The sequence below is a fragment of the Prunus avium genome, chromosome 1 (assembly GCF_965620075.1).
Source record: "Prunus avium chromosome 1, drPruAviu1.hap1.1, whole genome shotgun sequence".
NCBI lineage: Eukaryota > Viridiplantae > Streptophyta > Magnoliopsida > Rosales > Rosaceae > Prunus > Prunus avium.
The window spans coordinates 57,176,818-57,192,525 of record NC_142284.1 but is presented as its reverse complement, the minus strand read 5'-3'; the positions used below and the strand labels follow the sequence as shown (position 1 = coordinate 57,192,525).

The 15,708-nt window shown below is 35.3% G+C and overlaps 1 protein-coding gene across 2 annotated transcripts; it reads left to right on the top strand.

Moving 5' to 3' along the window:
- Positions 1 to 1,529: 1,529 nt before the first annotated feature.
- Positions 1,530 to 12,686, top strand: ASG2 (transducin family protein / WD-40 repeat family protein). Of its 2 annotated transcripts, none has more exons than XM_021952484.2 (20): positions 1,530 to 1,861; positions 2,006 to 2,074; positions 3,189 to 3,266; positions 3,730 to 3,864; positions 3,958 to 4,065; positions 4,231 to 4,359; positions 5,420 to 5,535; positions 5,621 to 5,738; positions 6,259 to 6,364; positions 6,620 to 6,765; positions 6,895 to 7,065; positions 7,164 to 7,274; positions 8,305 to 8,416; positions 8,772 to 9,124; positions 9,729 to 9,819; positions 10,667 to 10,762; positions 10,853 to 10,923; positions 11,024 to 11,151; positions 11,815 to 11,925; positions 12,241 to 12,686. In XM_021952484.2, exons 1-19 carry the CDS (start codon positions 1,790 to 1,792, stop codon positions 11,900 to 11,902), a joined length of 2,298 nt encoding a protein of 765 aa, XP_021808176.1. In that variant the 5' UTR covers positions 1,530 to 1,789; the 3' UTR covers positions 11,903 to 11,925; positions 12,241 to 12,686. The 2 variants fall into 2 exon arrangements, with proteins under 2 accessions (XP_021808176.1, XP_021808177.1); XM_021952485.2 differs by having other exon boundaries at positions 1,533 to 1,861; positions 11,821 to 11,925.
- The last annotated feature ends 3,022 nt before the right edge of the window (positions 12,687 to 15,708 follow it).

Genomic DNA, 15,708 nt, shown 5'->3' with positions numbered 1-15,708 from the left:
CTCTTTCATTTTGGATGGGCCGAAGTTTGTATTGAAACCCATCATTCTTCTTTCGGCACCCAACAAGATTTTCTAGACAATTTAAATACCGAATTTACCCTTGTAAAAGTTTTTTTTCTCTCTCTCAGTCTCTTACTTCTAACTAGCCCGATCTACGACCAACAACTTTGCTTGTTTGGTGAATTGGATTATATGGCTGAACTAGAAAATTATGTGCCCTTGTGATATATACTCTCAATATGTTGGCCATGATGATTAGTAAATGTGTAATTTTATCTAAATTTGATAAATAAAGTATTTGAACTCTAGTTTTCTCCAATATCTCAAACTTAATAAAGCTTATTCGTCATTTTTGATTGACTCATATGCCTAATCAATGTAGTATCCTGCAATTATATGATGTTTATTATCATGCAAATGTGATTACAAAAAAATATATATGTTGCATGATATATCAATATCACTAATATTTGCTGATGATAATCCAGGCTTTGAAAAGACCCATAGGGCTCGTTTGGTACACATGACTGTCTTGGCATGGACTATGCTTAGGGACTGTCTTGGCTTGGCTTGGCTTGGTCTAAGTTGGATAACACTATCCTGCGTTTGGTGTATGCTTGGACTAGGAATAGATTTTTTTTTTCTTCAAAACTATCTATGTATATGTATATATGTATAAATACATGTATTATGTATGTGTACATATGTATTTTATAATATATGTGACATGTATGTGTATATACATGTATATGTGTTTATGGGTATATTATAATAATAATATACATGTATATATTATATATGTATATATATATACATATATACATATATGATATATTTATGTGTATATACATGTATATATGTACATTATAGTATATGTGTAAGTAAGTTTAATAATAATAATATATGTTATTAATTTTACAATATAATATATGCATTTTATACATTGGTGAGCATTAGGACTAGCTAATCCTCCCTTTTCACATGGGATTAGTAGTCCCCTCCTAAGGAGGTGTTTTTGGTGGGCCCGGTATTAGCAATCTCATCTAAGACTAGGATTAGATAAAACAAACATGGTACTAAATTTAGTCCAAGCCAATCCTGTGGACCAAACGAGCCCATATAATTCAAATATTTTTCACGAGTTTTTCGTGTGCATGTTTGAGCCCTCGCCAAACATCTGGGCTTCTTATTGTGCAGCGCGAAAGAAAGCCCCAAAAGTATCAAATGTTAAGCCCAAACATGGTAAAATTCTAGCTCTACAGTGCTGGCCCAAGCCTCGTTGTTTGGTCCATAAAACAGAACTTTTAGAAAACGACATACCGCTGGCCCACTTAGAGGTAACAAACAATTCATGACGATATAGTGGGTCCCGCATGCAGAACGTGACTCAAGCTCCAAGTTTCAGCCATATCAATCACCGCCAAAGAAAGAAGATCAACGGCGCCTGAACACAACGCAAACGTATCACAGCCGTCGAGCTTACTAGAAGGTGGAAAGTGCGCGCTCCCAGACGACACGATCACACTATAATTTTCTACACAAATAATAAAAATAAAATAAATCGTGATTGCGTCCGTGTGTAAAATATAAATTAGAAACTGTAAAATAAATAAAATTAAATCAAACAATTTTCAGGAAAAAGCCGAGTGTTCGTGTTCCTTAAAAAATTGGACAAATTGAGTAAAAAGCTGTGGAAGAAGAATCGAGAAGCGCTTCTTCTGCAAGTAGCTGACTGAGATTATCGGACCCTACACGATCGCGTTTCGGTTTCGGCTTTTTTCTTTCATCAATGGAGGGTGTGCCTTTTCACGACGGTAACATCCACGACTTGATTGAGAGCCGATACGTCGACGTTCGCAACGTATATTTCCTCTCTCTCTCTCTCTCTCTCTCTCTCTCTCTCTCTCTCTCTTTTGTTCGCGTTTGGAATTGTGGTTGCTTAAGCTTTCGCAATTCGCTTGTGTGTTTTGTTTGTGATGCGATGAATAATTTTTGGTGTGTGTAGAATGGCAATCACAGCTTGCAGATGCACTCGTCGTTGGTTCGAAGGCTTTCTCAGGAAAGAGAATTGGAGGTTGGCTTCAATTTTGTTTATTTATGCCATGCTATAGCTATGCACCATTTCATTTCGCTTCCAGCTAATAGTATTCTGCCAAAGACAAACTTTTTCAGTAAATGTGAATTTTTGTGTGAAGTGGAGAATATGGTAATTTAAGGCAATTGAAATGTGTTAATGGTAAGTATTCACAGAATGTTGTAATCTTTTACCAGTAATTCTCATTGTTACCACCAAATACACGAATGATGTAATTTTATTGCCTATAGGCAGAGTTGAGAGTTCGGTCAGTCGTGTGTACTTAGTTTTGCACTTTTGCTTTTAAAAAAGGAAAGAAAAAAAAAATCGAAGTAACATACTGGTTCTTCAGCTGTTATTTGTGGATTTACAGTTAGAGAAAACATGGTTCCACTGAAAACTAGTTCTCAATGAATGCTAGTGTTCATTGGTGAGTTAAACTAATGTAAATCCACTCAATTTCAAATATGATCAAATTGTTTCTTAGGAAATTTTTAGAGACAAAACTGAATTAAGTTGCTAGTTGGGCAAACACCGCCTCAATTGTACTGAACTTAAGAGATTCACTCTCTGGATGAGTTGGAGACTGTAATGACACTTCCGAGGCATCTGGGTGAACTTCTTGTGGTGTGGGGGGACAACTGCCAATTAAACTTCTGCATATGGGGCTTGCCATGGTCATTATTTATGAGTTCCTACAATTTGGGGAACCTAGATGTCTTACTGGGGTTCATCATATCACGTTGTTCACAGAGGCACTTTTTCAACCCGAAGAGAAAGATATCTATGCTGTAAATGTCCTAAACAGATAAAAGTAGTGTATAGACTGTAGAGTGTCTTATTGGTGAAACTTCATTCTTGACATACACTAGTATGATTTCTAATCTTAAGCTTCCGGTGGGCAGTTGTGGTTAGGATATATGAAATTTTGGCTGTATATACTAATTTTAGTGAGTATTTCGTAATTCACCTTTTGAGTATATTTCTGAATTTTTCTTTGGATGTGTGCCATGGAAAAAATTCCATTGAGTCGGAAAAAAAAACGGTTGCTTATCTATAGTTGTCATTTAATGACTCTCTCTCTCTCTCTCTCTCTCTCTCTCTCTCTCTCCAGGGGCATCAGGGTTGTGTCAATTCTATTGCTTGGAATTCTAGAGGTTCACTATTGATATCTGGATCAGATGACACACGGGTATGTTAATTACTTGATTTCATATTGTTACTCATAACATTTCCTAAGTGACATATTGGTAGCACAAAATAGAAGATACTGGTATGGTGTGTGAAGTATTATTGTACGTAGTTAATGATGCAGAATACTTCCTAGTTTCATCCTATTGGCTTGGATATATGTGTTAATATGCTTCGGAACTAAAAATCCGACGGGTCATATATTTCTTCATTGAAAATTATTTTCACATTGCATTAGATTGCTCTTTATGTGGCTATCTCTGCATGGATAAGGAAATATGGATGAGATATATGGTGCTTAGCAGAAGTTAAGTCTTCTTTTCCATTGGAATGATCTTTTGTTGTTGAGTTCAAAAACTCGGTAATGCTTCTTAAAGGGCTAGTGAAGATGGAACCTTGGGACATGTAGTTGTACGTGTTTTGCAACATGAAAATGTTATTAATGCCTCCACCATATTCTGCAGATAAATATCTGGAGCTATGCTAGTCGGAAGCTTTTGCATTCTATAGAGACTGGGCACTGTGCGAACATATTTTGTACAAAATTTGTCCCTGAAACTTCTGATGAGCTTGTGGTCTCTGGAGCTGGAGATGCAGAAGTAATGTTTGGATATTTATAAATTGCAAATGTTGAATGCTTTTTGCTGACAGTTAAATACTGATTATAAGTTAACTTGCTTATCTTTCCGCAGGTTCGATTATTTAATTTGTCTCATTTGAGTGGGAGAGGAACTGATGATAATGCTATCGCTCCATCAGCTCTGTATCAATGTCATACTAGAAGAGTTAAAAAGTTAGCTGTAAGATTCCAGCATATAGAAAAACTTGATGTTAAATTTTTTTATGGTAGTTATATTGGCATGGAAAGAAAGTTAATGCATTGTTGGGTTGTTCATTGTTTTATGAATATCAACCTTGCTTCTACTTGCTAGGGTCTCACAGTTTCTGCCTGCCTCTCATTGCAGGTTGAAGTTGGAAATCCCAATGTAGTATGGAGTGCAAGTGAAGATGGAACTTTGAGACAGCATGACTTCCGAGAGGGAACTTCATGCCCTCCTGCTGGATCCACCCATCAAGAATGTCGCAATGTTTTAGTAAGAACTTATGTTAATTAGACTTTTTTATGTTCATCTTATATTATATGAAAACATCAAATTTCCTTGGTAGAGGATTTTAGCTGTCCTGCTAAATTAAGGCTTTAGCAACTGGTTTAGCTAGGCATTTTTGTTGATTTGTTGATCTCTTTGTATTTCTGCAATATCTCATAATTTGGCATGCATAGTTGCCAAATTTTCTATTGAATACACACACATGTATATTTTACCTTTTCACACATGAGAAGCATGTTGGAGATGGCTCCCTTCTATCTAGTTATAAAATTAAATGGAATTCTAGAGGGGGTTAGGAATGTTAAATTAAAATAGTGGTTTTATTTTAATTTTTAATTTTTTATAATTAAATGCAGTGCCATTTTTGTGTGGAAAAGATAATCTAATAGCAAGTTAGTATATAGAGTGGGAACGAAAGATGAAGGAAACGAGAGAAAAATAAACCTAATTTATATTTTCAATACACGGAAGTAGCTATCTTTAGTCTTTACCAGGCACCGGAATGGGTTCTTAGATGTGAAATCTTTCTTTTAATCATGATGTGATTTCTCAAGTGTGGCATGTCCACGATTGACTGATAATATGCTTAGGTTGATTAAGGAACTACCAATTAAATCTTTTATCTCAGTGAATATTTGCTTTCTTCTTTCTATACTCTCAAAATGTATCAATAATACAATTGTGAATTTACATGAAAAGCCTATATCAAGGAATCTTATTTGGGGCAAGTGTGAGTCAAAGAGCCCAATCAGTAGGCAACAGCTTGATCCTTTACACAGTAGGCTCTCTTGTGGGTTCATTGCTTTATTCACTGTACTATTCTCCAATTAGTTTCTGTAGTTTTGTTTTTTGTGAGCTCTGCCTAAAATATTAATTGTAGTTCAGCTCTTTGTAATTAGGGAGCTTTGTCTGTTGCTTTAAAAAATTTCAGCAAAGTTACTTAAGTAGGTTTGTTTTGGAGCCAGAAACTTTAGGTGCTTTGCCTTTCCCTCTCTGCCATAATTACTAGGAAATCATTGGTTTCACATATAGTTCTTAATGGCAGCTTGACTTGCGGTGTGGAGCAAAGAAGTCACTGGCAGATCCTCCGAAACAAACTTTTGCTTTGAAATCTTGTGATATCAGTTCCACTAGGCCTCATTTGCTCCTAGTTGGTGGAAGGTAATTTACTTGCTGTGTCAATGATGTTGTGTACTTTCTTGCTGCTCTTCAATTTCAGCTGATTTCTCGTTGTGAATATTTGCAGTGATGCGTTTGCGCGTTTATATGATCGAAGGATGCTACCGCCACTGACATCCTGTCGGAAAAGGACGGCGCCACCTCCTTGTGTTAACTATTTCTGTCCAATGCACCTCTCTGATCGTGTTAGTTCAAAGTTCTTAATTAGCAAACTGCTTTCTGTCATTATAAAAACCTCCAATGCTTTTTTTTTGGGGGTAAAATATATGAGGGTTGTGCTTATGTCCTGCTATTTGATAAAACTTTTTGATGTTTTGTACTTTTTCAATATATTATAGTGGTTTAAGTCAACGGTGTTGCAGTGTTTAGCAGAAAATTTAATCTTGAAGTCTTGCTTAGGCTTTTATGGATACACTTTATAACATATGATTTTCGTTGGAGGGCAATTGCCACATCTTTCTCTCAACCCCCAAAACATGGGGACTCTTTCAGTTGTTATGATTATGACTTATTTTTATCTTTTAAAAGGAAAAAAAAAAATTCATGCTGTCGTAATCTTCTTCCCCTCATATCCAACCTGTTTTAGGAAGGGGAACAAGAAATGGTCGACGGAAGTTTTGGATGTTTATTAGTATGTTTGAGCTGAAGTAATTTAACAATTATTTTATCAAATATAATTTGAAGAAAGTTGTCTTCTTTTTTCAGGGACGTGCAAGCATGCATTTGACTCATGTTGCATTTAGTCCAGATGGAGAAGAGGTTCTTCTTAGTTATAGTGGGGAGCATGTATATTTGATGAATGTAAATCATGGTATGTTAATTAGCCTTGATTCTTATTCTGCTAATGCAGTTGAATGGTGTGATTTACGGATGCAGGTGTAGTTTATAGGATCAAAATTGCTTAATTTATCATTGATTCAGATGCAGGTCCAATTTATGCTTGGACTATATGTGACAACAAAAGCTTTTTAGATATCACTTTCTGCTTTGTCAATTTTCTTTCCATCTGGTTGTATCATATTAATAATGTCCAGCTAACAATTTTGATTGGTTTTGCAATTTCCAGCTAGTGGGAGTGCTGTGCAGTATACTTCTGGAGATGTTTCGAAGTTAACGAGCTTCACTCCTATACCCAATGGGGTAGAACTGCATCAACCAGCATCCAAGATCTTCACAAATGGTGTTCCTAAAAGAGGCAATATCACTGCTAGGGTGTGGATCTTTTCTTGTTTAGTTATACTTGTATCCTTGTCATTTTTATATAGGCTTTGCCAAAAAGAATTGGTTATAGCTGGTATTTCTTTGTTAACCCTTTTTGGATATCTAATATAGTTGTTTCAGCTTGCAAAGTGCAGGAAACTAATTGAAATTGCGGATAAATCCTTGGAGGAGGGGACAGAGTATTTTTATGGTATTGAGGCATGCAATGAGGTGTTGGATGGATATGGTTGTGATATTGGGCCTACACTGAAGCATGATTGTTTATGTATTCGTGCCGCATTGTTGCTCAAGGTTCTCTTTATATTTTGCGAAATTACTTGGTTGGGAACATTATTCATTAGTTTGATATTTTCCGGTATTTAATTATTTTTTCCTTTTTCTTTTCCCAGCGCAAGTGGAAAAATGATGTTCATATGGCTATAAGAGACTGTTATAATGCTCGGAGAATCGATAGCTCCTCTTTCAGAGCTCATTACTATATGTCTGAAGCTTTATCGCAGGTAAATTTGTGGTGCTTACTGCAGTTGAGTTTATGAATTTGGTTAGCCATTGCGTTGCAGTCACCAAAAGTTGTGACCAATCCAGCCACTTAAGTTAACATTGCCTTTGCAGTCATCCTGGTTTTCCCAATTGGCCAATTTACTGGAATGTATTATTTGTTTTTTTTTTGTAGGTCTAAAGTCGTTATGACATTTTACAAATTATTTCATGTAGCTACATCTAAATTAAGACTTCTGTAGGCCAGCATGGTTTGAGCTTAAGAGAACCAATAATTTTCTAAGTGAATAGGTGTTACCTAAGAGGCAATGGGACATTTTGCTTTGAAAATCTATTCCTTCTCCCATCTGGTCATGATTTCCTTGTCATCCCTGAGCTGAGATCATAGATCTGATAGTTTCAAAAAAATTGGACTTGCACTAATTGTTCTTGTTAGATTATGTGCCCCAAATATGCTTCGACCCAATTGCAATTTCCTAATTATTTTCTCAAATTCCTCTTGTTCACAGAGCTTCTGCAAAAGCAAGGGTTTACTTGACAAACCCATATTCTCAGACTGTAAACAATTTATTATAATTTTCGTCAAAATAAAAATTATATATATATATATATATATATATATATATATAAATTGGGTTGAAGAACTTAATTTAAAAATTAGGAGTATTCACAGCTTTGATGTTATAAAGACAGTAGCACATTCTCTGTGTTATGGGTTCCAGAAAGTAATGTGTAGAGATGTAAAGCTGTTATAAAGTTTTCACACCAATGCCTCATAGGTCCTGTCATGGCTCAGCCACTATAGAATGACACACACGATATATGGTGCTTTTTCGCCCTGGATTTATAAATTCTTATGGATTTAGCTTAGACCATCCATTTCTGTTGTTGTCTTGAGGGCCTAGATTTTTAGCCTATAATGTTTAAGAACTATTTGTTAGCTTATGGCTGAAAAAGGAAACTGTGATGAGGTTGAACCTGTATTTGTGTTTGTTGAGCAATTTTTGGTTGGTAATTGCTATTTCCTTGCAGTTGGCTAAACATAAAGAAGCTCTAGACTTTGCTATCGCAGCCCAATCTTTGGCTCCATCAAATTCTGAAGTAGCAGAACGATTGGAGCATGTAAAAAGGGATCTTGCTGCAGGTTTGTGACTTTCAGTGTCTTGGTACATTCCTTCGTTCCCCAGATAGATTTTCAATTGATCAGCCTCTAATAGCTGTCCCGAAAGTTGATTATGTTTCGCCTTTTTATCCATTACTGTAGTACTGGTTTGACCTTTATAAGTAGGATAGAACTAAAACGTTTTGCCTTTATAAGTTAATTATGTTTCGCCTTTTTATCCACTACAGTAGTACATTCTTTCCATTGTTGCTGTCTTTTTAAATAACTGGGTAGCATACTGGAGTGTCAATTGTATTTCTTAATAAGTCATTATATTTATGATATCTTTATATTAATTCTTTGTCACAAGGTTCTAACTCTGTAGTTTCATGGCCAGCTGAATCTGAAAGAAATGGTAAGCCAAATGATGGAGCACCCAGGTCTGAACCTCGAGGTGGAAAAGTACTATCACTGAGTGACATACTTTATCGATCGGAGGGTAATAGTGATGCTTCACAAGATGGTCCAAGATCTGAGAGAGAAGATTCTGATTATGATGAGGAAGTGGAGGTTGACTTTGAAACATCGATATCAGGTGATGAAGAGCATGACGTCGAGCCCAATATACTACAAGGAAGTTTAAACCTGAGAATTCATCGAAGAAGTGATTCTGCTAGAGAAGTTGGTGGTTCAAACGGCTCATGTGGATCCCCTTCTTCGTCATCTCAAAATGAAAGGCTGCTATATCAGGTTCCTTTCATTCTTATGATGTAAAGTTCTGGTGCTTTCAAAGTGATGACATGTAGTGTTGCCTTTTAGTCACCTTTGGACATGCCTGAATGTATACGCAATTGTGCTAATTTTTTCTTTAAGCCTCATTTTAGGTATTGATTTTTTTTTCACAGATTCTTTTCTGCCCTTTTTTCATGATAAGTCTTCATATGCCCTTAATTGAAGGATGCAAGAAGAAAATTGGTATTTTTAGGCTTTGGCACAAGGATAGAAATCAGTTTAGAGGAGTTTAATTATATATTTAACTTTATTTATACAACTTACAGTCTATTCAGGATACGTTGGATATTTTAATATTATGAGGTTGCCTATATAAAGATTGTAGTTGAACTTGTCATTAGTTTACTTTTACTTCTATTTCATTTTCTTCTGTTCTTTTTCTGTTCTGCATCACCCTTTGCTTAGAACAGTCCATGTTTCGCATGCCGAGTTCTTTTGTAAATTGCCTTTACTTTTGCAGGATTGCCTCAAAGTTAAATCCTCTTGTTTTCTTCTGTAACATCATTAAAATGATTTCTTCAATTTAATACATGTTTGTTTTCTTTTTAAATTTATATTGCAGCCTGAGGCAGTTATTGATATGAAACAGAGATATGTTGGCCATTGTAATGTTGGAACTGACATAAAACAGGCCAGCTTTCTTGGCCAGAGAGGTACTTGTTTTTGGTGTTGCTCTTCATTGCATAAGGATACAATGCAAGTTGAGTCTTGATCATATTAGTTCTGAGTCATTCTTGGTATTGAATGTTACTATTAAATGTGAGCAATTTACATCTTTTTGTGAAATGTTAACTTTTGTTATTTATGCGCTGTCGTAGTGTGTGGTTACTTCCTTTAGATGAATCTACATAGCAGAGATACCTCAATGCCTCGTCATAAAAGTGCTACATGACATCCTAAAATATATTTTTGGTGCCTTATATCTGATCGCTAGGTGGAGACATGACATTGATGATTTTGTCAGTGTCATTGTTGTTGCTTGACAGAGTGGTTTGTAGGTCTCAAGTATTAAGGTGTTAATGTAGAGCCCAACCCTTAACATCTGTTTTTTTAAAGTGGATCTTGTAGTCCCTGCATGATATGTTGTGGATCTCTTAGTCTCTGCTTGATTTCCAATAAAGTGGATGGGCCATTTGTCACTTTCTCCTCGTGCATGTTACCTTCAGTTTAATGTAGAAAGATTGGTAGTTAGCCATGAGCTGATGTAAGAAATCTTTCTGGTTTGTCTGTTGAGCATAGATGGCTCTTTCGTGTAATTTATCTTTCATTATTGAATAAAAGTTTCTGTTTCCAATCAAAATAAATAAATAAATAAATAAAATTGAATCAATGTAATGGTGTTTATGTTTATTATTTTAGTGAAACATCCATTGTAGATTTAATTTTGTACTAATGAGTTATATCATTTATCTCTTGTATAAGAACGAGTTTGAGGTTGCAGGAAACCGGTAGTAACTATAAATATTTCGTGGTCATTTTCTTATCTGTATTGATTTGCAGGTGAATATGTTGCTAGTGGAAGTGATGATGGCAGATGGTTTATCTGGGAGAAGCGAACTGGTAGACTGATAAAAATGCTTCAAGGAGATGAAGCTGGTAATGTTTTCCCCTGTGACGGAAAATAATGGGACTACTGACTTCCTATAGTAGTTTGATTGAGTAACACTTTTTCATGCCTCTCTGCAGTTGTGAACTGTGTACAGTGCCATCCATTTGATTGTGTTGTGGCAACTAGTGGAATTGACAACACAATAAAAGTGGGTATTATTAAATCAGCCCTTTTCTTTTTCCTTTGGGGTGGTCTGCGGCTGGCGATTATGAAGTCATATCTGAATTTTCTGTGGTTCATTATTCTAGATATGGACACCAAGTGCCTCAGTCCCATCTATTGTAGCTGGTGGATCCGCAGGGCCAGAAACTGCTGACATTTTGGTAGCGATGGAAGCCAATCAGCGCAGATTAACTCATACTCGTGAAACTATCCTGTAAGGCTTATAAAATTCCCAAGTCTATATGATTATCCCATTTGTTACAAAGAAAAATTGCTTTTTATAAGTATGTTGCATAAAATATTTTAGAACAAAACTAAACATTTTCGTGCTTTTGTGTGATTTCTTTAATTTTGTTTGGAGCATTGATGAATTAACGCACACACACATTTGATCAGCCATGCTCAACCACATCCCAACTAACTAGGTCAGTGGTATCTAGTGATGGCTTCCAAATTGCTTTATTGGAGTTATGCAACCTTTCTAACCATGTACATTACTGAACTGTATTTTCTGCCATCCCTCGACCTCAGTCGTCTCCTCCTCTGCCACTTATAGAATGTTTCACAGGAAATTGTTGCCACCCAGACCTTTCACTCTCTTCGCTCTGAATTCAAGCCCATGTTCTTGCTGAGTGCTCTGGTTTCCCATTCAAACCTGAAATTCCCGAACTTAGTCTCAACATGTATAAGACATGCTTCAAACTGTGAGATTAATACAAACATGTCCTGGGAGAAAAATGAATCCACGATTGTGCACATGGAATTTTAGATCTTTTAACTAGTCTAATCCACAGTTTCATTTCTGATTATATGCGTTGTTGATCTCATGGTGTTGAAATCCTCTCTTTCCTCCAATGACTAATGCCATTTATGTTAGGTACAGCCGTTCTGAAATTCTGGAGCATTTTCGTATGCATGAGTTTGCTGAAGGAAGCTTGCACCCATTTGAGTGTGCTCAAAGCTGACATGGTCTAACCCAAGCATGGAGGTAATGATCATGTCTGAATCCTTCTTCAAATTCCTTTAGGCTCCATTTGTTAAATTATGAAAATTACTTATAGCCCTATAGAATTTGTGTGTAAAATATAGGATAAGCTTTCATGACTTACCTCAACTTTACCAATTGTGTTTGAGGATTTTGGTTATATGTGATTGAGATTAAAGTGGTCTACTGGGCAATCTCATTGCTTAGGTTTTTTGCCAATAACAAAACTAGTTTGCACGTTGGAGGATGAGGTTACAGATTTTTTAACAAGATGCGTATGATTCTGGCTCTGATTTTTTTTGTTCTCTGTTATTGCAGATAAATTACGATCAATTGTAAACAGGGCAATCAGGTTTATGTTCTCTGTAGTGCCAGAAGTTGATCGATCTGGGTCAACGGTTTTTGCTGGTGGCAGAAATCTTGCAGGACATATAAAGTCTTATGGGCTCCCGTAAATATGTCGAAAAGAGAGAGGTGTTATTATCCAGTTTTCAACCGTGAAGTTTTACCCAATATAATTTGTTGTTATACCGTCCAATTTGCCTTGCTGATATATTGTTCAGAACATCACTGTGTATAGTTGAGAATGGTCTTCATTTTGTTTTTCGTTTTTCGTTTTTTCGTGTACAAAGTAAGAAAGGGAAAACTCCTCGTGTCTCATGAGTTAATATATATTTGATGCTTATGAGGGAAAGTCACGAGTAATGTTCCTTTTTTTTTTCTTTTCCAAAAACATTTTATGTGAATAATAGAGCTATTAATCATTTCTCTCTTCCTTTATAGAGCAAATATCCAAACCTTTCACCACAGTACCATATGCGGGATCAGAAACTTCAACCCTTGTTCCAATTCATTGCCCCGTTGTTCCAAACTCTAGAGAAAAAAAGAGTTAAAATAGTAAAGGTACTCAAGCGGTTAAAGAGTATTTACTCTTACACTTGAGTTCTTATTTCAACTCTCCTTCCTCAAAATCGCTGGTATAAAATGAAGAAGTAAAAGAAAAATAACAAATAAAATGAAGAAGTAAAAGAAAAATAACAAATAGAAGAAGGAAAGGAAATGGCAATTTAACTTCGATGTTGGATACCTTTTGCTGGATTTGGTGGTCGTAGTTTATGCACCTACAGCTGTCTAGTGTTCCTACGTTGCCACTATGAATTAAATAATGGTGGTTTGTGTAATGTAAATGCACTTTATTATTGTAATGCCTAGGGATTTGACTGCAAAACCCTAAAATCATGTTTTGGATACTCCCGAGTAATATTGTCGGCCAAACATGTTTTAATTACAACGACCGTGAACAAACCAAGGGCAGAGTATTGTGCTGGTAGTAGCACGATACTTCTTCCATCACCAGCCACCAAATAGGATTACTTTATAATTTGAGCCCTTATATTGAGTAGTGAATCTCCCTTTTAATTACATGCCTTTACTCACTCTTAACGTCTTACTTGGCCATGGGGTCACTTCACTTCCAAGTTAACCATGTGACGAATGCTAGTTACATTAATCTTTTTATCTTCCCCTTCAACACTCTCTCATTCTATTCTCATCATTTTTTATAATTTCATTATCATAACCGTTTATATTTTCGACCAGCATTTACAAATCATCTCTGCAACAAATCAATCAAATAAAAAACTCATTCATTCGTCTATTACACATTGAATTATTGCAGTATTAATAAAATGATTAAACATTTTCATTTTAGTTGAGCTTTTACATAAATCACCTTTCAAAGATGACTTCGAAAATAAACAGTTCAATTATCATACTTCCAATATTTTTATCCGAAGACAGATTCATGACAATCATAAGATATGATTTGCCAGGGCGTAGTTGGCACTTGGTTTTGTAGGCGTATTATTCGAGTTGTTCAACCTATTTCTTTTCTTTTTGTACAAATAAACACGTGCACAACATGACATAGCCAGAATGAATTGTTCACTTGCAAAGTCGGTGTGTTATGTATGTATATGTGTGTGTATATATATATAGAGTTTTTCTCTAATGCGGACGTTTGCATTATGTTAAAGTCAGCTTCTTTTTTGCAAGTGGATTTGGTTCTTAGTGGAACCCACTTTGCTTGAGGAACCATACTAGCTTAGTGGAACCCGTTCATCACTGATATGACTCTATAATTAAACAGAAAAAGAAGCTAGCTTACAGTAGCAACCAATGGTATTGCTTATTGTTCTTCTGCACACCTTCCCACCTTTGGGATACTTTTTGGAAGGCCACATCCTTAATTATATATTTATATATGGAATGCTTATCATGTTTTTGCTTTATATATATGTAAGCAATTAAATTCACCTACAGAAAAGAATTGAATTGAATAATGCAGAGCTAAAGAATTATGTATTTATGACAAGAGGGACCAGGAGAGTGACAATTTGATGTGTATTTAGATTCCAAGAAGCTCAAAGTATCATCATCCCCAATGCAATGCATGGTCCACTAATGGTTGTGTTCTAGCAATGCCAAACCATGTGCTCACCTACTTCTAGTTTTTTTTTTGGCCGAAAAATTTACTTTCGAATTTTTTAGGGGGCTATAGGGAGATTGTGGATTATATGATCTATATCTTGTATAAACTCAAATTGTCAATTGATTTTGGGGTTGGAATTTCAACTTTTTTATATTTATAATCATTATAAAGAGTTAATACTTATGTTGACCCTAGATTACTATCTGTAGCTATCAGAATTTCATTTTAGCAGAAGAACGAAGAAGAATTCAATAATGGAGTCCAATGTTCATGATAGAATTTAGATATATGGTCTTATTATTTTAAACTCAATTAATTGCTTCTTCTTTTTTCAGGTAGAATTTGAGCCGACCATGAACAATTTTAAAAAGTAGTTGTAGTTTGACCATCTATTTAATTTTGAGCGGGTCATCCTCCCCTAAGCAGCACTCCAATTTATATATATATATATATATATATATATATATATATATATTGTTAATGCTTCATAACAGCTGGACAACGTTTGAGTGTTTGCTGCAGTCTTCCAGATCGAATTCATTATAAATATTCATGGTATTATTATACATGTGAAATATCAACTTATCCTCCCGTACTAATTAGTCCGACTTGTTTACCGTTTGCCCAGAAAGTGAGGTTGATTGTCATCTCATCCCAAATGTAATCCAAAAACAATTATCCTTCGCATAGATTCGATGCAGACGCTTTTTACCGCGGAATCCAGAAAAGGTAACTAAAAACAACCCAAATTATAATTTTCATTGAATGACAAGTGTCAGGCAATTATTGGTTGTGTGACAGAACGGAGGAGCCTTGTGAAAGTAAAGCCTTTCCCACGTCAAAAAATAATCATATTCTACCTCTCTATGACTTTTTTTGCTTTTTTTTTCTTTTCAACGTTTATTGTTAATTCTGGAAAATGACTTTCATTTCTAAAGAAGAAAAAATGAAAACAAAAGCAGAAAATTGGACAAGGCAATTTCATAATTTTTATTTATTTATACGAAAATATAAAATTACAAGCAAGAACCTCGAAAGCACGCAGACCCAAACATATCAAAGTAAAAAGGAAAACCTCATTTCCTTTTATTGTTATGACATTATTATAATAATACGTTTGACACAGGCCATACCAAAAATGAAAACGATGTGCATAATTTTTTTCTTCTTATTATACTAGCATCTCCGCACGCGTTTTCGCGCCTGCAAGAGGTTTTTTTATAAAAAAATTTAAATTTATTTTAGAATTAAAAAAGATAATAGGTAGTTGTGTTCCATAAAAATAGGATTCATTA

What these genes read in the sequence shown, in the direction of transcription:
- ASG2 (XM_021952484.2), top strand. Translation starts at nt 1,790, where the DNA reads ATGGAGGGTGTGCCTTTTCACGACGGTAACATCCACGACTTGATTGAG. An exon ending in CTGGATCAGATGACACACGG is followed by an intron (nt 3,267 to 3,729) that starts GTATGTTAATTA and finishes CATATTCTGCAG; the next exon opens with ATAAATATCTGGAGCTATGC. An exon ending in GTGCCGCATTGTTGCTCAAG is followed by an intron (nt 7,066 to 7,163) that starts GTTCTCTTTATA and finishes TTCTTTTCCCAG; the next exon opens with CGCAAGTGGAAAAATGATGT.